The 19,789-nt window shown below is 40.5% G+C and overlaps 1 protein-coding gene across 2 annotated transcripts in view; it reads left to right on the forward strand.

Annotated features, from left to right (window-relative positions):
• The window catches only part of LOC137058698 (inter-alpha-trypsin inhibitor heavy chain H3-like), a 38,331-nt gene extending 18,606 nt beyond the window's left edge, over positions 1 to 19,725 (forward strand). Inside the window, exons 1-20 of one of the 2 annotated variants that reach the window (XM_067432073.1) lie at positions 3,163 to 3,317; positions 8,455 to 8,618; positions 8,777 to 8,881; positions 8,970 to 9,132; positions 9,211 to 9,321; positions 9,422 to 9,550; positions 9,659 to 9,775; positions 10,044 to 10,212; positions 10,290 to 10,400; positions 10,691 to 10,872; positions 10,958 to 11,137; positions 14,210 to 14,337; positions 14,405 to 14,586; positions 15,331 to 15,384; positions 15,598 to 15,750; positions 16,393 to 16,506; positions 17,637 to 17,811; positions 17,898 to 18,046; positions 19,014 to 19,098; positions 19,179 to 19,725. In XM_067432073.1, the coding sequence (XP_067288174.1) occupies positions 3,237 to 3,317; positions 8,455 to 8,618; positions 8,777 to 8,881; positions 8,970 to 9,132; positions 9,211 to 9,321; positions 9,422 to 9,550; positions 9,659 to 9,775; positions 10,044 to 10,212; positions 10,290 to 10,400; positions 10,691 to 10,872; positions 10,958 to 11,137; positions 14,210 to 14,337; positions 14,405 to 14,586; positions 15,331 to 15,384; positions 15,598 to 15,750; positions 16,393 to 16,506; positions 17,637 to 17,811; positions 17,898 to 18,046; positions 19,014 to 19,098; positions 19,179 to 19,293 (2,667 nt within the window). In that variant the 5' untranslated portion in view covers positions 3,163 to 3,236 and the 3' untranslated portion in view covers positions 19,294 to 19,725. Of the gene's footprint in view, positions 1 to 3,162; positions 3,318 to 8,454; positions 8,619 to 8,776; positions 8,882 to 8,969; positions 9,133 to 9,210; positions 9,322 to 9,421; positions 9,551 to 9,658; positions 9,776 to 10,043; positions 10,213 to 10,289; positions 10,401 to 10,690; positions 10,873 to 10,957; positions 11,138 to 14,209; positions 14,338 to 14,404; positions 14,587 to 15,330; positions 15,385 to 15,597; positions 15,751 to 16,392; positions 16,507 to 17,636; positions 17,812 to 17,897; positions 18,047 to 19,013; positions 19,099 to 19,178 lie in introns of those variants that run through there. The other variant, XM_067432074.1, reaches the window with a different exon arrangement.
• Positions 19,726 to 19,789: the final 64 nt, after the last annotated feature.

Below are 19,789 nucleotides of genomic sequence, written 5' to 3' on the forward strand. Positions count from 1 at the left end.
TTTTTTTCCCATTCGCTTTGGTACTATTTTCACAAGTAAGGTGTACATTTCCAAAACTCATCACAGTTGTTTCAAACACAGTAATATGTAATAAGAACATTTGGTTTAATCACTGAAACAACAGTATGATCTTCTTTAAGTTTAGTACTTTTAATAATCAGTTAATTTAATAGCAAACAATGCAAAATACATGTTTCAAATCGCCCTTGTTGCTGAATTATCTACAGTAACACAAGCTACAGATGCCTCATTAGAAAATACACTTACATTACCTAACTTATGTAATTGAATCCATAATGTTTGTAATAGTATCAATTCAGCGTGTTATCAAAATGTGTGATGAAGTTATGACAGCCATAAGATTCCGGGCTATAGAACAGAGTTTGCTGCCAATAAAGTAAATGTTCTCACTGACATATGACTGAAGTTATGCTGTAGTTGACCTTTATAAGGGTGAGTTACAATAATGTGACAGTCTCTACCATGTAATCTGTTTACAGTATCACATGGCATCAGGGGCGTAGAATTTAGTGGGGGCACTATAGGGACGTCCTACCAATATCCAGTGACACTGATTTGTCCCTATAGCAATCATTTTGATCAAAATTGTAAATGTATAACCGCTGTTGTCCAATTGCGTCTTGTGATTTGTATGTATTACTTATTAGATTTTTTATTTGAATTTTATTTTACTTATTCGAAAAATATGTGATTAACCTTTAAATCATATGAAACTGGCGGCAGGCTTCGGCTTTGTCCCGTCTTTTATGCTGCGTTCCATGCAGGTTTTTGAGCCCGTATGTTACGACTTCAAACCACGACTCGCAACTTTAGCGTTCCAGGCTAAGTCACACCAAACTGCCTGAGTGCAAGGAATTGTGGTTGCTAGATGTAAACAAAGCACGGCAGACCGTACATGTGACATCAACACGACTCTCAACTAGACATTAAACTGATATATCACACACGTCCAGTTTACCAAGGGAAAGAGAATTGAAGCAGAAACAGGAAAGCAAGAAGTTATAGCATTGTTTGAAATTCAGCAAGTCAACAGCTTTGAGCGAACCATCGTTTTTCTTAAATTTAACACATCCTTCTTTAAATGGGGATAATGAGACTCTAAGTTTGATACTTGCATGTCTTGCCATTTGAATAAAACCATCCTGATGCAATTTGTCGAGGCTCAGTTGATCTTTGCTGATGTTGATGAGAGAGAATCGGTTGGAGTCAGAGGATCTTTGGTGAATAGAAAGACAAGGCCACAACCTGGTACAAACTTAGGGCTCCTAAGAAGATTTCTCAGCATCATCTTCACATCAGAATTTCTCAGAATCGGGTGACCCTCAGGATGTGAGTGAACCAATAAGAACACTCTAAAAATGGCTGGGTTAAAAACAACCCAAATGGCAACCCAGCGCTGGGTAAATATTGGACAGAACACATGCTGGGTTAAATTAAATTAATTAAAGCAGGCTGGGCTGTTGAGAAAACCCAAAATGTAGTCAATTTTTTTTTTACCATTAATGGATTTGCTATTCTGGGTTATTCTTGCTGGGTTGTTCTTAAAAAATCTCCTGTGCATTAGCCTACTGTAAAACTAGACAATCATGAACAAATGAAGAATGCATGTTTAGACTGTTAAAACAATCATTTTTATTGCTTGAAAAATGGTACAATACACAAATGTGTTAAAATTGGCTACAATGACAACTACAAACCTAAGATATTCTGTCAATTTATTCACGTTTAAATCGAACTTTTATTTTGACGGGTGGCCGTGACCTTTGAGTCTCTGTTCATGATATGAAACGCGCCCCCGTCATTCACACAGAGACGCAACACATGGAAGAGAAATATTTAAATAGTATTTAATATACACATACAACCATGTTTAATTTTCGTAAGGGGATCATGGTTCTGTGTAATCAAAAAACTGTATTAATCTATCGTCTCACATGCCTAACTGTTACCTAAACTAAAACGAGTCAGTACATTGCATCGGATTCTGAGGTAAAACTTTTGTCGTCTGAACGTCATGTTCCCAGAGTCTGGAGAAAGAGAGGAGAGGCACACAGTCCACGTTGTTTGAGGTCCAGTGTAAAGTTTTCACAGTCAATGACGGTTTGGGGTGCCGTGTCATCTGCTGGTGTTGGTCCACTGTGTTTTTTGAGGTCCAAGGTCAACACAGCCATATACCAGAAAGTTTAAGGGCCCTTTCTGCTTCCTGCTGCTGACCAACTTTATGGAGATGCAGATTGCATTTTCCAACAGGATATGGCACCTGCACACAGTGCCAAAGCAACCAGTACCTGTTTTAAAGACCATGGCATCCCTGTTCTTAATTGGCGAGCAAACTCGCCTAACCTTAACCCCATAGAAAATCAATGGGGTATTGTGAAGAGGAAGATGTGATATGCCAGACCCAACAATGCAGAAGAGCTGAAGGCCATATCAGAGCAACCTGGGCTCTCATAACACCTAAGCAGAGCCACAGATTGATCGACTCCATGCCACGCCGCATTGCTGCAGTAATTCAGGCAAAAGGAGCCCCAACTAAATATTGAGTGCTGTACATGTTCATACTTTTCATCTTCATACTTTTCAGCTGGCCAAGATTTCCAAAAATCTTTTCTTTGTATTGGTCTTAAGTAATAAGACCAATACAACGATTGCAATACAATAATTCTGAGATACCGAATTTGGGATTTTCCTTAGTTGTCAGTTATAATCATCAAAATTAAAAGAAATAAACACTTAAAAAATATCAGTCTGTGTATAATGAATTAATATAATATACAAGTTTCACTTTTTGAATGGAATTAGTGAAATAAATCAACTTTTTGACGATATTCTAATTATATGACCAGCAACTGTAGAGTAGATATAGGTTTAAAGGGTTTATTTGTCCTTTTTTTTTAGAATTAAGTGAGAGTCAAAACTCTCAAAATTCCTTTGGGTCATAAACATAAACTGTCTTCATGTGTCCTGTAACCGGACACCTGGCCCTGCCTGTGTGTTATTTGCAGTTAACTCTAGCCCATGGTTTACTTGTTTGGTGAGGGATATTATGGATTTTTTATTATATAAAACAAATAACTGTGTCATATGGATCAGTCCCTACACTGATTATAAATAGAGGGGGAGGTTTCTTCATCTGCTTAATAATAGCCAATGGCATGATGTGGACAGGAGTTTAAAGGCAGTGTGTGTTTCGAGGTCTGTTTTCTGAGCAGGTCATGATGGATCGAGCAGCTCTCAGACTGATTCTCTTGGGCATCTTTCTCATCTCGGCCAGTTCACAACAACCTGTGAAGAAGGTGAGAGTCAGTTTAAGATGAAGATGTGTCAAAATTCTAAAAATAGATTCATTATTTGTATTTGAGATGAAGGTCCAGGAAAATTAAATTCACTTTATACATGTTAAATATATCAGTCAGTAAGTTTTTTTTAAAGGTTTTTTTAATTATTACATTTATTAAATTTATCAAATCAAAATTGATCTAAGCAAATAGAATCTGTTTTGGTAGATTAAATTAAAATGATCTTCAATTTACATAATTGCTCAATGAACATGGCTTGTTGATCAAAACCGGCGAGTTGATTCTAAGTGAAAGTGTCAAACTCTTCCAAGATTGGCAAAAAAAAAAATGTGTTTTATCATTGTGTGAGCCATACTGTTCAGAATGTTTAGATGTGTTTTTCACCATTGCAGTCAAGTGTGGAAATTATTATTATATACAAATTTCATGCATGTTCTACATTTTTATGACACAGTGTGCTTATTGTACTATACAAAACATTTATCTTATAAAAATGTAGTGTAAACTGAAAACCTTTACTGTAATTTCTCATTTGAATTTTAAATGTTTTACATGTTACAGTAACTCTGAACAGAAATGTACCACAAAATGCCATCCATCAAAACAAAACACAAAACAAAATGTTATTGTTGGACATTCTGTCGCTCCTGTGGATCTGGCCATAGATTTTTATCAACATCACATCTGATGTTTTTTGTTCACATCTGAGTTGGATTTCTTATTGATGTGCAAAAGAGTCTACAACAGCTAAATTCAAATGTATTGTTGATCAAAACTGTAGGTTTTCTGTGACACTGTCAAACTCTTTACAATTTCTAAACATTCTTTCATTGTGTGAGCCTCCACATTTAAAATGATCCATGCAGACATGCATTTGTATTCCTTAAATACCTATGAATTTTTATACATAACTATATTGTGAAGGTAAATCTGAAAAGCACAACATGCCATAGAAGTGTTTAAATACATAATCAAATGAAAAATGTGAATAACAATTTATCTGTTCATTCTGCATGCATAGGACTGAACATCACCCTCATGCTGGTGGCAGAGCAGCAGTATTAAGCTTAATCAAGGAGATTTTCTCTCTGGTGCATTGCAAGGGAAAGCTAATTGTTCAGAGAAAGTTTCTTAGGCAGCAAATCAGCATATTACAATGATTTCTTAAGGATCACTTGACACTGAAGAATGGAGTAATGAAGCTGAAAAATCAGCTTTGCATCACAGGAATAAATTATATTTAAAATTTAATATGATAGAAAACGTCTCAGTTACTTATGGTAGCCTAACCCTCGTTCCCAGGAGTGAACGGAGACGTATGTCAGAGATGATCCGATGAAATGGGATCACACAATCCTCTTTAAGTGTAACTAAACGAGCTAATGAATATTGGAATGTGGTATTTGCATTCCGTATAAATACATATAAATATGGAAGCAGTTGCCATATTGATTGGTTTTCACTGAGGAGCAGAGTCAGTGACCCGGTCGCAACGAAGGTACAGCAAGTATGGCGACGGTACGTACATCTCTGTTTCCTCCTTCAGTGAACGAGTGTTACCATACGTAATTGAGACATTCCCATTCAGTCGGTCACTCTCAAAGAACATTAGAGATGATCAGATGAAATGGGATCCCTAACAAAACGCCATGCTGCTGCCCCCTTCCACCACCCTGCTTAAGCCTTTTTATACCCCTGTATCTCTGGTGCAGAGTTCCGCATGACTCACTCAGTGCATATTGAGTAACACTGGGAAAGCATGCTCCTTTGGAGAAAGGGAAACGCTGCGGAGCCACATCCTGCCTGAAGGGAGTTAACATGTACTAGCCTGTCTAAGGTAGTGTAACATATGGCATGTCTCTGGGGTGGTTCCAGCCCGTTGGGTGGAGAGCACACCGACAGAGACGACAGAGCATACTCTGTCGGGGGAAGGACCCTGGCTATCCATCAGGGTAGCTGGAATATGGAAGAATACACATATGGGGCCGCCACAGGGACCATCGCATACCCAGCCTAATACAAGTTCAAGCTTCAACGAGTAATAGGCTTGGTGTCAGATGCTCCACCATCTCTGAACACTTGATTAGCGATTACTGGATAACCAACTGGAGCAATGAGTGCACGTATCTGGCGAGAAAAATTATAATTGCATGATGAAACTTGTCTGGCTATCACCAGACCAAGCTCAAATTAAAATTGAACATTGGTCTGGGGAGTCTGCTCTGTATTCTCTACTGCATAAGAGGTGTGATAAACAAGCATTATTTGAATGACTCTGTGCACAGAGTCAGATAATCCTTCAACCAATCCAACCACAAGAGGCGTGATCAACAGGCATCCGTCATCATTTTAAATCCGCCAATAGCGCACAAGGTGGATAAGTCAGTCTGTGATTGGTTCCCGCAAAAGTGTAACCGAAGCAGTAGAAATTAATGTACAGGTTTCCAGACTGAGTTGCAGGGCGAAATCAAATCGCCGGCAGATCAGGCTGGGTTTAGCCAGTCTATGATGAAAACTCTTTTTTTACAGTGTACAGGTCTGTTATAAAGAATGTTTTTGCCCAGGTGACAAAAATGTCTGTCCAATAGAGAAAATGAATTAGATGGAACATTGGCCATGGGGTGCCCCATCTCTGAGAAAGTAGGTCCTTCCTCAGAGGAATGGGCCAAGAAGGTGCTGTCGTGAGAAGCATAAGGAACCAAGTCCGGTTCGGCCAATATGGCACAACTAGCAGGACTTGCTCCGGCGTCTTCCCTGACTTTGCATAGTGTCTGTGCAAGAAGGCTCACTGGGGCAAACGCATACTTGCATAGGTCCCGGGTCCAGCTTTGTGCCAGTGCGTCCGTGCCGAGGGTTCCATCGGTCAGAGAATAGAACACCTGGCAATGGGTCGAATCCAGAGTGGCAAACAGGTCTACCTGTGAGGCTCCGAAGAGGTCCCATATCAACTGGACCACTTGGGGATGGAGTCGCCACTCTCCTGGAAGTGCAGGCTGTTGTGAGAGCTCATCGGCTGCACAACTGCGCCCGATGGGAATGTGAATGGCACAAAGTGACCTCAGATGCTTCTGACTCTATGGGAGGAGATGGTGGCAAGTTATGACATTCTATGGGAGCGCAGAACACCCTGACGGTTAATGCAACAAATGCAAAGCTTTCTGTATGGACCAGTACATGCTTGTGCTGCAGAGGGAACTTGAAGCGGCCTACATGCTCATAAGATGGTCAGATTCCCGCAACGGGTACATGATGCACACTGAGGCTTAACGGCCAAACACAAGAGACAGGGATCATGACCATCAACCGGAGATAGATATTAAAAGCATCCAGAAACACACAGGCGGAATGTCATCTTTAAAATATCTAGAAATGTGCTCTCTCTCTCGTGCTAAAGCACGTAGGGGGATGACCGTGGCACACAAACAGGAAACTGCAAGCCTGTCGTGACACTCAAAAAGCTCTTTGAAGGCAGTCCTTTTACCAGCTGTAATAACAGCTTTTGAGCACTCTCTCACAGCGCACCAACCAGCTGTTAAAACAGCTCTTGACCGCTCTCTTACAGCGCACACACCAGCCGTGAGAATGTCCTTTGATTGCGATCGCACACACCAAACCGTGAGAATGACCTTTGATTGTGATCGCTGCTGCGAGTTCCGTCACAACTACACAGTGAAAGCAGTCCTCCAAAGGGAGATGTCCCGTTCACCAAACACTGAAGAGAATAGAGTAGCACAATCATGAAAACATAAATGTGCATCTATCTATCATATAACTGCTCCACATGGTTCCAGGGGTTTAACAAAGGCCTTCTGAAGAGAGGCGATGCATTTGTGTAAGAAAATGTCCATATTTAAAATATCCATACTTTATAAAGTAAAATTTCTAGCTTCCAGCTAGAGAGTTAATTCGGAATGGCATTTATGTTTTATCTTCTCAAATTAATTCCTATGAAAGTTAAGCTTCCAAAGGCATTAACTGAAAACACGGCAGACTGAACACGCACTGTGAATCTATGCCGCGAGCGCAGTTGTGTTTACCTCAGCTCTCAGCTCTCATCATGAATGTATGTAATCTGACTCCTGCAGCATTTGTGCTGTGTGACACTCCCTCAGCGGCTAAATCACATGTTGAACAGACATGTTTAGGTTTAAATTGTAGTGTCTGTTCTCTAACTGAACTGACTTTTTAAAAATGACCATGGTTGCAGTGGGAAAGTGAAAGTGAAAGTGATGGCTTTGGGAGTGGCCTCGTAGGGCAGCGAAGCATTCTGGGAATTGTTGTCTTTCATCCCCATGAGACAAAAATACATTTTCTGTCTTTTCTCAGTCTAGAAAGCACCAAATAAAAAATAATTTCACATTTCTACTATATTAATGACCCAGTTTAAATACAGATTCATCTTCCCAGCGCTGAAGTACCCCTTTAAAATGCAGTTTGAGTAAAGAGAATGATCTATTAAATATAAATATGGTATACACTTGGCCTGACAAGCCAGACCCACATCAAGATGTTTGGTCTGGAAACTCACTATTGACAGGGCTCAATCCGAGGGGCGGGATAAACGGTTGTCTTTCAAACTCCCTCTGCACGCGATAGGATAGCGCTACACCAACCAGAGCAACGAAGGTGAAACAGAGCTTGTTGATAGATTAAACATTTGCCGTATCCGGTCGGCAAAACTCCGAACACATCTTCCCTTTTTAAGAATGACTTCAGTGCCATTCTTTGTTCTGAAAGCTTAACTCCAAGTCTTCCAGAGTCGCGGTCAAAGCTGATTCGAAAGACCGCCGTTCGCCAGTTTCTGTGTTTACTAGAAGCACGCAAACGCAACTCGGCCGTCGTCATTATGGCCCCGCCCACCGACTCTATACACGATGTGATTGGCCCGGCAAGAGTTAGGCGAATACAGCTCAGAAGGGTATTGAAATTTGCTAGACGACACTCGCAGGCAGATTAGATTTGCTGCCGGTAGGGTGTGTCTAGATTTCTAGGCTAGTATACACTGAGATGTCATCAAAATGTTTTTTTTTTTTTTTGTCCAAATGTCTTTTCTCTACGCCATTTGACTGAATAATCTCACACTAAAGGAGTAAATGTGCATCCAATATAACTGTACTGTTTGATGTCTCAACAGAAACAAAATGTGGATATATACAGCTTCTACATAAACTCTACGGTCACCAGTCGCTACGCCACAACCGTCATCACAAGCCATGTGGCAAACACAGCCAATGAGTCACAAGAGATCCAGTTTGAGGTCAAGATACCCAAGAATGCCTTCATCAGCAAATTCAGAATGTAGGGAAACCTGAGTATTGTTATATTAGGAGAGATAAAGTGGTAAAGAACCCATTTATGACATGTTGTTCTCAGGTCAGGTCCATCTAGTAAAGCAACTAAACAATATGTCTGAAATACACATAATAAGATGATGTTATTGTCCTTTTTCTCCATAGGACCATAGAGGGGAAGACATACGATGGAGTCGTGAAGGGAAAAGAGGAAGCTCAGCAGCAGTACAGTCAAGCGGTATCTCGAGGAGAAAGTGCTGGACTGATCAAGTACTGGACTTAAAAAAAAGAAGTTAGGTCCATAAAATGTGTCTATAGCAGGTTTAGTAATACATGCTGGGATTTATTTATTTTTCAGATCTGTTGGAAGGACTTTAGAGGACTTTAAAACTTCAGTGACGGTGGCTGCTTTTAGTAAAGTGACTTTTGAGTTGACCTATGAAGAACTGCTGAAGCGCCGCCTTGGTAAATATGAGCTGCTCATCAATGCCCAACCGATGCAGCCGGTGGCAGACTTCAAGGTAAAAGAAGAAATGAAGAGTGAAATAGATAATCAATATAGATTCATAGAAAGATCATTATTCTTTCATTCACATTAGATGGATGTGCACATACAAGAGAAACCAGGAATTTCCTTCTTGGAGGTGAAAGGAGATTTGAGCACCGGTGATCTGGCCAATGCCATCAAAACCACCAGAGCAGACAAAGACGTAAGAGCTTTGAACAAGGATAAAACACTTAGCTTAGGTGTTCTCATTATGCTACTACAATTCAAACCGAGTTAACAGATGACCAAACTGATCATTTCAGGCATGGGTGACCTTCTACCCCACTCGAGATCAGCAGACCATGTGTAAAAGCTGTGGAGAAAATGGACTGAATGGTGAACTGCTCATAACATATGATGTTGAGAGACCAAATCCTGAAGGAGAAGTCATGGTACATTTTCAATAAAATGCTCTATGAGAGTTAAATAAATAAACAATAAAGACTGGCTATGTAAAAAGACATGAATGATATCCAGAATGTACTTTTGTTTTCTCTCAGGTATCAAATGGTTATTTTGTCCACTACTTTGCACCCTCTGATGTTCCACGTATTCCCAAAAATGTAGTGTTTATCATTGACCGGAGTGGTTCCATGCGCGGCAGAAAAATACATCAGGTACATGTAAACGTTTCAGCCAAATCAACCAAAAGGATAACAAGCTATAACACTTGAGATGCTAAAACCACTGACAGACATTTTTTGAAAGATCTTGCAGCATTGTGTATTTTTATGTTTAAAGAACAGGGATTTCTGTATTGAAATCTCTGCAGATATTCTTACTTTAAACTACTGGCAAATCCTGCCCACATCTGGTGAATGAGTGTCCAGTCGTGATGGAGAAAGAATAATCTCCAGGTGTTCTGACAGAAGTGTTTGTCTTTAGACTCGTTTGGCTCTGCTAAAGATTTTAAGTGATCTTGATGAGGATGACCACTTTGGATTGATCACCTTCGACAGTGAAGTTAACACATGGAAGAGTGAACTCCTGAAGGCCACCAAGGAAAACCTGGAGAATGCAAAATCTTTTGTGAATGAGATCAGCGATAGAGGAGGTGAGATCCTAAAGCTAAAATGGGGAGTAAGAAAGTTGTACCTCAGAATGACACAACTATGCTCGTTCTTCCTTTAGCCACAGACATAAACGCTGCAGTTCTAGCAGGAGTGGACATGATCAATCGACATCCACGAGAGGGAACCGCCTCCATCCTGATCCTGCTGACTGATGGAGATCCCACTTCAGGCACAGATTCACACTCACAAACACAAAATAATGGTGGTTTATCATAGCACTGGTTCACTCAGTCGAATTTGAAAATCTGCTAATAAAAGGTTTTAGACATGATTAAAAGGCCTGTAGGACCATTGAATTATTATCAGGACAGATTTGGTTCTTGTCTTTGTCAGTGAGAGAAAAGAATAAGAAATAATTGTCCAATGTGCCCATTGCTTTCTGATCACTCAAAAAAGGTCATAATTATGATTTTCAAGCATGTGCTGTATGTAGACTAACTTATTTTTCCTCTCTAACAGGTGAAACTAACATAGAGAGGATAATGGCCAATGTGAAAGAGGCAATAGGGCCAAAGTTTCCACTCTACTGTCTTGGTTTTGGATATGATGTTAACTTTGAGTTCCTGACAAAGATGTCACTGGAAAATAGTGGAGTTGCTCGCAGGATCTATGAAGATTCGGACGCTGATCTACAGCTGCAGGTGGACTACAGAGAATCAGCTGTGAATTCATCCTCAGAGCTTGTCTGTTCTGTGTTTGAACCCTTTACTTTGGTTTGTGTTGTAGGGCTTCTATGATGAAGTTGCCGTCCCTCTCCTCACTGATATTCAGCTTAAATACACAGGAGGGACAAACCTTACCAAGACCAGCTTTAACCTGTACTTCAACGGATCTGAGATTGTGGTATCAGGACAAATCACAGACAACAGTGTGGAGAGTTTCACCACTGAAGTCATTGCAGTATCAGTAAGATCATCATGCTTTACATATTTTATATAAAATTGGTAGGTGTCAGGCCCCAGTGGTGATGATAATGCACACAGAATAAGATGAAGGATGAGGAAGATGACTTTAGCAAATAACACTTTAATGGAACTTCACCACTGGTACCATTGACTTCGGTCAGGACAGGTACAGAGACGGGTGTGCTGACAACGACGGACCAAGACAGAGTGAACAGAGGAAAACTAAAAACATACAAATTGATGAGAACATAATGAGGGGGACAGGTGACAGAGATGAAGACTAATTAACACAACAGGGCTAAACTAAACTAATGAGGAATGATGGTGCTGACAGACAGACATGTGACCATAGACCGTAAAAAAATATGGACGACTCGACATCATCCGTTTCCGCTTGCCATATTTGAAGCTTTCAGGCAGCCTTGCACGGCGCGGACATCTTGGGACCGAGTCTGCGCAGTAGCGATTTCGGGACCGGAGTTGCGCAGTAGAGCGCAGGAAATAGAGCAGGAAGTACAGTCTCGATATCAAAAGCCCACCCACACTCTCGCAAATGCAGAACAATTAATTATGTTGGTGTGAAATAAACAGTTATGGAAATGTAGAAATTAAAGCTAAAGCTCTAATCTGCTCCCAAAAATTTCGAAAAAAGTCCGTTAGCGCCTCAGTGACAACTTCACTCAGAGAAGCCGTCAGTCTTAGCTGTCAATCATGACGTCACACCCCCGTTTTTATAGCATCAAATAACTAACTCAAACTAAACTTATTTTTAAAACGAACACCTGAAATGAAATCATCGTGATGATAACTGCCTTCAGTGACATAAACTAACTTTGGGGAAAACATTTTTGAAGTGTAATTTTATTATTTAGATTGCCTCGCGTCCATTAGAAATCACAGAGGGGCGGCTATACTGGGACCGGTCACCGGGGGGCGTTCGAGGCGCGAAAGCTTCAGTAAATGAGAGGGAGACTGCAGGCTTGCATGTGACAGTACACCCCCTCCGAAAAGGCGTGTCCTCATGGCTATAATGGGAACTTCTGAGGAGGGAGGGCAGGGGCTCCGGAGGAGGGTGTGGACACAGGACCTGGCAACAGACAGAGAGACATGGACGAATACAACAAAGAAACAGAGTCCAGGGAGGAGTGTTAGGTGGGAGGAGCCACAGGATGGCCACGAGCAGGGACATCCCAATGAGGATCCAGGTCCCAGCCAGGAGGATGCCCCAAGGCGGCGTCGCAGGAGGAAGGAACCAAGGTGGAGTGACGTCCAGCCTCACCTTGGGAACGACCGAGGGCGATGACGACGAGGATGAAGCCCACCGCGTAGACGGAAGGCCGATGGGGTCGAGCGAGACTGAAGACCTCGGCAGCCGCGAGGGAGTCTCCACAACGACCCTCCGAGGTGGAAACAGGGACCCGGAGGACAGAGGTGAACCAGTAGCGACCGAGGGCGGAGGTGAAGCCTGAGAGAAGGCGGAGCTTGCCGAGGCTGAAGGGGTGGAGTGCCGGAGAGCAACGAACGGCTCGCAAGTCCACGGCGGAGGCATGGCGACGTCTGACCCAGGTGGAGCCAACGTCCCGAGGGAGCCCTGTGATGCTGAATGGCCGATGGTCCTTGCTGGAACTGAGGGAGGAAGGAGTGAGGGCGTAGGAGCCAGGATGACGGGTCGAGTGGAGCCCCCAGAGGCTGGAGGCGGAGCCACGGGCTTCAACCTTCCAGAGATCAGTGACTCCCAGCAGATCCGAGGGTTGACCTCGCCACTGAGAGGAGGCAGAGGTGAAGGTGAGGGACTGATGGGAGGAGACGATGACTGGTCTGTAGGAGTGGTAGAAGACTGAGGAGGAGACTGAAGATAACAGATGGTGGTCACAGGACTATGGCAGTGGCTGGCAGTTTGGAGAGGTGGTGGGAGAAGGAGGATAGGTGGGGTTAACAAGACTGATGATGAAGGTTTGGCTGCGATGAGAGGGTATGGGAAATTGTTCTCTCCACACAACCGTTAACTGTCCAAGCTGATCCAGCAGTACTCGCTCTCAGTGGCGGGAGGGTGGGCGGGGCTCGTCTCCATTCCCTCGAACTCCACGATGACTCCCTCGGCGATGGAAGGGTCAGTCGGCTCGCACACCTGGTCAGATGGATTCCCCTCAGGCTTCACTGCTGAGGTCCTCTCTCCCTGCCATTCCTCGTCGCGAGGTGGTACTGGGCTGGTTCCTGGATCAGGAGTGGGGCTGGCGGCATCCACGATGGTGAATGATGAGTTGCAGGATGCCAGCACCCACTACACATACGATGAGAAGCTCCCTCGAGGACCCTCCGCGGATAGCTGTGCTCGTGTGGCGGCGTTGAATCCCACAAACAGGAACAAGCACATACAGTAGTCTGTGAAGGTGGTCTGATGGGCGAGATCAATGAAGAGTTCTAAATGTCTCTCGAGGGAGCTTTCTCCCTGCTCAAGGCAAATTAACTCAACCGTGGGAAGGGTCATGGTGCACGCGGGAAAAAAATGGAAAATAAAACACTGAACACGAAAAAGAAAAATAAACTCTTACAAACGTTGATCTTGGTTACTTTAGTTGTTTAGTTTTGTCCGTCGTTGTGTCAGGCCCCAGTGGTGATGATAATGCACACAGAGGAAGATGACTTTAGCAAATAACACTTTAATGGAACTTCACTACTAGTTTCCCAGGACAGGTACAGAGACGGGTGTGCTGACGATGACGGACCAAGACAGAGTGAACACAGAGGAACTAAACACACACACTGATGAGAACATAATGAGGGGGACAGGTGATAGAGATGAAGAATAATTAACACAACAGGTCTAAACTAAACTAATGAGGGATGACGGTGGCGACAGACAGACACAGACATGTGACAGTAGTGATTGAGTAGACTGTTTTTCTCAGCAGTCTCAACAGCGCTCATTATATTGGATATTCCGATCATTGGTGGTCAATTGTTCAAGAGTTTGGAATAATGGTCACTTTGTTTTCAAAGAAATTTATTGGTGAAAGTGGTAATGACAACATTCCTGATGAAAATGCTCACTATTGTTATTATTTCTGAGCAGAAAGGTAATAATGTGACGTATCAAGAAACTGTAATGACAACAGACCCCAGTGACGTCCCACCTGAGAATGAAGATTTCATGCAGAGACTGTGGGCCTACCTTACAGTCAAGCAACTTCTGGAAAGGCAGTAAGTTTACGAGTGGTATGACATTCTGCATTTTAAGTTGGACATTGAGGACATCTTTCTGTCCCAGGGTGATTCTTAAAGGACAAGAGAAAGAGGATGAAAAGAAAGAAGCTCTCAAACTCTCCCTGAAATACCAGTTTGTCACCTCCCTCACCTCTATGGTTGTCACGAAGCCTCAGGAAGATGAAGTGGAAGTTGCCGACAAACCCGAAGAGAGAGAAGAGAGAGGAGAGCAAGGCAGACCAGCAGGTGAGAACGGAGAGGTTTTAGTATCTTGCAAACCTTGTTAATGAACGTGTGCAAAGATTTGACCTTTAACAAAAGAGCAAGGTCCATTTTATGCAGCAAAATAAACACAGTGACAGAAGCAATATTAAAAGTTATGCACACAAGTATTAATCAAAGTTAAACAACTTTATTTGTGCATCCTCTATACCAAGAGTGGTGAATTCCGATCCTGGGGAGCCTCAGTCCTGCAGAGTTCATCTTCTACCCGGATCAAACTCACCTGCCTATAGCTTTCTAGTAACCCTTCAGACCTGATTCATTTGTTTAGTGTGATTGATTAGGGTTGAAGAAAAATTCTGCAGGTCTGTGGCTCTTCAGGATCTCGCCACTCCTGCTCTATACAGTATGTATCTGATTCTGAATCTGAACTAAATTAAAATTGTACATTTATACACAAGGGGGGTTATTTTTTATTTATTTACAGTTTATTTTTTATTACAAAATATATTATCAGCATACAATTTTTAACAAAATCTTGAAATGACATGAACTTCAGTAAGTTTCCTTTTGTCAAAAAGGAGTGCACAATCTTAAATATCTCTTCATTTTCTATAGAAACGTTGCTTTGTTTTACAATATTCTTTATAATTATGCTTTATTTCCAGGCTTAAATAAAAGAAAATCACAGAGTTTTACATTTGCTGTCTTGGACTTGCGGCTCATTGTATACTGTGAATAACACTTTTCTCTTTTTTTTTTAATCAGTAAGTTTTAATCGGAACGTGCGTTACCGCCCTGTACCTCGGAGGCCATCTTCATGTAGGTATTAAATGGTGAACTAACAGTTAATTTACTTAATGCATTGCAGAGAATTTAGTTACGATGTAACGGAAGTGGAAAAGGTCGGAAAAAATGGAAACATACATGAAAAGATTTTTTAACATGCATTTAGAAAATAGAAGAATTTTTGAGCATTCCATATACTGCATCTGGCTTTAAATAAATATTTTCCCCAATTGTTTTACATCCCAGCACCAGAATTTAATCAGCACCATTTCAGTCACAGTCCGCCTGATCTATCCAGTTTGCCCAGTCCACCCCATGTGAGTGCTGATCATGGTCAGCGCGGGCTGCCTGTTATGCTCAATTACCCGGTTCCAACTGATCCTTATCCAGGGACCTATGGTATGTTTTTTTTCTTCTACAAATAATTATAGCAAAAGTGCTTTATTAAAAGCAAAATCAAGAGTAAAGTCACTTTAAAAAAAAAAAATGTAGAGAACGAAAAGAAAATAAATGAAATAAGGCATTAGGTGATTTAGATTTGAAGTCTACTAAAGGGATAGTTCACCTAACCAAAGAAAAAAAAACCCATTATAAAACAATATATAATCATTCATATTAAAGGTGAAATCTTGTTAAATATGCCTATTTTTATTTTTTCAGCGTAACCACATTTTTTCAGCGTGCCTATTTTTATTGTTTCAGTGTAACCACTCTACAACTACTCAACAACAAAGATATTTGTCGACATTTTTTGTTTGTTTATGTAGGCTATATTATTTCTCTAATTATTAAGATGCATTTGTATATTGCATCCTGGTATGTATTCAGATGGTGTAGTTTTGATTCTGCCTTGTGTCAAGTACATGTAATATGATCAGTTGCACCTTCTCTTAGACTTAATCTTAGCTGAAACGATTCCACCGCTGAGTAACACTTTTTTCCTAATGTGTCAGGTACATAAAGATCTCTCAAACATACGTATTATATAAGACAATTGTATAAACGAATTATGATACAGCATTTGGTTATGTCTTCTCTTAGTTCCAACTGTTAGTAGCAATCGGTTCCTGCTGCCCGCTGCTGGTCAGTCTAAGCCACTTTGTTTTGACGTTCCTGTTCCTCAAAAACTCAAACTGCTACAGGATTCTGCTTCAGGTAACTAATACACACTTATTTCATTCTCAGAAAAAAAAGGTACAGTGGAGGTACAATTTTGTTCCTTGGGGAACAAAACAGATAACTGTACCTTAAAAGGTACACAATTGGTCCTTATAGGGATCCAGTTGTACCATTGTTTTCTTCTACTTGGAGGGGTAGGCAAGTTCAGTCCTAGTGAGTCGCTGTCCTGCAGAGTTTGGCTCCAACCCTGAAAGACATCTATTGAAGCTCTTATTGAGAATGAACAGGTTTCGATGTTTTATTGAAAATGTTTGGTCACCATTATGGTGATCAGTGTTTCCTTTAGTTGGGCAGTTTGACTCCTGGCTTTTTTGTGAGTTTGTGGTTTTTGCTACAGTGTTAACAAAACACTTAAACTGTTTAAATCAAAAGAAGCCAAAAACAAAAATTGTCATGAAGAAAAATGTTTAACTAAACTCAGTTATTAAAATGTTAATAAATAATATTCACCAATGAAATTCTTGCCACAGATCAGACATTCTGAATTTTAAATACATTCTAAGAAGAAGAAAAAAAAAAGTTGACGCACATAGATAACAAAACTCTGCATATGGATCTCAACAATGTTGACAAACTTAATGCTGCAATGCATGTTGCAAGCCATGAGCGTTATACTATGGTGGCTTAGTAAACTCTGCTGGACAGCGGCTCTCTAGGATCGAGCTTGCTTACCTTGACATAGAGGTACAAAAATGTACCCTTAAGGGTACCACCCCAGTGACTGGCACTTGTAACTGTCACAGTGTGTAGTGCAGCAGAGATGACGAGACCCAGAACTTCCAAACAGATGGGCTTTTATTATTTAAGAATTACTGAACAGAACACCTAAAACCACAAATAAGACTTAAGACTGGAACAAGGAGTGACTACACAAGAGGAACTTAAATAGGGAACCAAAACGAGTTAATAAACAAGACACAGCTGGAACAGAATTAACTAATGAGGGTAACCAAGGAGACTGATAAGTGGCGGGAAACTAACAAAGGAACATGTGACAAGTTTGTACAATTTTGTAAGTTTTTTTTTGAGTGTATGTGCACATCCTTTAAAAAGTCATCTTTTTTATTGAATGATTTGCAGACTGTGTTGCTTTCTGTGTGCCTTAGAGTTCTCTATGAATGGAGAATCCACGACTAGACGAAAAGGATTCAGGAAAATAGTTTTTCATTTCAAAACAAACCTTCATCTGACAATAAACACAAGATCTATCAGATACCAAGATGGCCAGAATAATGTTGAGTTTTTGTGGGACCAGGCACCTACTCAACACAATACAGAGGGGTATAAACTACTCAAACTATACATGTTTTACTATATGTGTGTTATAGTAAATCAGAATTAATGCATCAGTTTCTCTATTTCAACAGCGTGTCCCTGATTTTACGGAGCAATGAAGTGGACGTTACCTTGGGGAACATCCGCGTTGTTATTCTTCTTCACAAGAAAAATGGTGAAGCGTTTCTGTGGCCTGCTGTTCGCCAACAGCCAAAAGATGTCAGTTTGATGGGCATTTTAGGTAAAAGTGCTCAGGGATAAAACATTTAAACATGTAATGACACTTTACACAATTAACCCAGCAGACATTATCAGAACTTTAACTAATGTTTTCGCCAGTTCTCTTAAAGTTATGAACAAATCTTCTTCCAGTAACATTAATAGAATGTTTTGTTAAAGGTTATGTGGTCTTTAAAAATGTTGACAAAACATTAGCAAGAAAATGTTATTTGTATATCTAGTTCAGTCATGAAACTGCAGAGGGCAATCACGCAATCACATCATTACTACGTGGCTTAAGCTGACTGGCCTCTGCTGATCCTGCAGCCAATCAGATTGCTTGCTTAACATTTATATTGTCTGGTTTGTTGTTTGCAGTTAATCAGCGTTACCTCCTACTTCCCCCAGCTCCACCTGCCTAAATCTGCTATGGGATTTATGTATATCTATTCATGCAGCAGCAGCAGAATATCTAACATGCTCACAGCAGTGTGTCATAGCAATAGGAAATCCATACTTAGCAATAATCAAAAGCAGTAATCAAAAGCAGAAGCAGCGTAGCAGGTCTAGTCTGCCAAGACCAATTACATTAACATATATTTAATAGCATGCTAAAACTATTCAAAGAGTTGTCATGATTCAAATATCATTCATGGAATGCTTTAAGTTTAATTGGACATTCCTTCTGGTGTTTTTACGGCTCAATTCAGAATGTTCAGAGAATTCAAAAGTAACGTTCACATAATGTTTGAAGAAAGATCAAATTAAATGTTCCCTTAACATTCACATAACATAGAAAAAAGGGGAACATTGAGAAGTTCAGAAAACATTTAGAAATAATTTCCTTATAACTTAACATTAGCAAAACTATCTTAGCACATATTTTTGTTTCATTAGTTGGATGAGCAAATAAATGGTACTTTGATTTGTATCTTACTTTGTTAAATCAACACGGGATACAATCTCAATAACTGTTGATTATATTGAAGGAAAAGCTGAGGCTTCATATGAGGAGGTTCAAGGATCACAAACACCAACTCTAAAGATCATGGACCAGGAAGTGAAGGCAAGCTTGTAAGTGATCAAGAGATAAACACACAGCTGATTTTCTCCCTTTATTATATTTCTGTTTTAATCTATGAATGTATCTGTAGGGAGGATGTCACAGACTACACTCTTCCTTCAACTCCAGTTATCAGATGTTGGCTTGTCCCGTTCCAGACTTTGATGCAGAAAGACATTTCTGATTTCACTCTCACTCAGCTGTAGAGTTATCTATCTATCTATCTATCTATCTATCTATCTATCTATCTATCTATCTATCTATCTATCTATCTATCTATCTATCTATCTATCTATCTATCTATCTATCTATCTATCTATCTATCTATCTGTCTGTCTATCTGTCTGTCTGTCTGTCTGTCTGTCTGTCTGTCTGTCTGTCTGTCTGTCTGTCTGTCTGTCTATCTATCTATCTATCTATCTATCTATCTATCTATCTATCTATCTATCTATCTATCATCTATCTCATCCATCTATTAAATAGCAATTAAAATTGTACACCAAAAATGTTATGTATACTTAAGAACACTTGTATTTGTACCTTTCTAAGTATTGATTGTGATTATTTCTAAGTAGACTATGCATTTTTTCAGGTCATTTCTGATTATAAAATAAAAACAGCAACAAAATTCTACAAAATGTAAAGTCTTTTCAAGTTAGATAATATATTTTCTAAAAAGCATTTGAAGCAGAATACAGGAAA

The sequence above is a fragment of the Pseudorasbora parva genome, chromosome 22, assembly GCF_024679245.1.
Source record: "Pseudorasbora parva isolate DD20220531a chromosome 22, ASM2467924v1, whole genome shotgun sequence".
Classification (NCBI taxonomy): domain Eukaryota; kingdom Metazoa; phylum Chordata; class Actinopteri; order Cypriniformes; family Gobionidae; genus Pseudorasbora; species Pseudorasbora parva.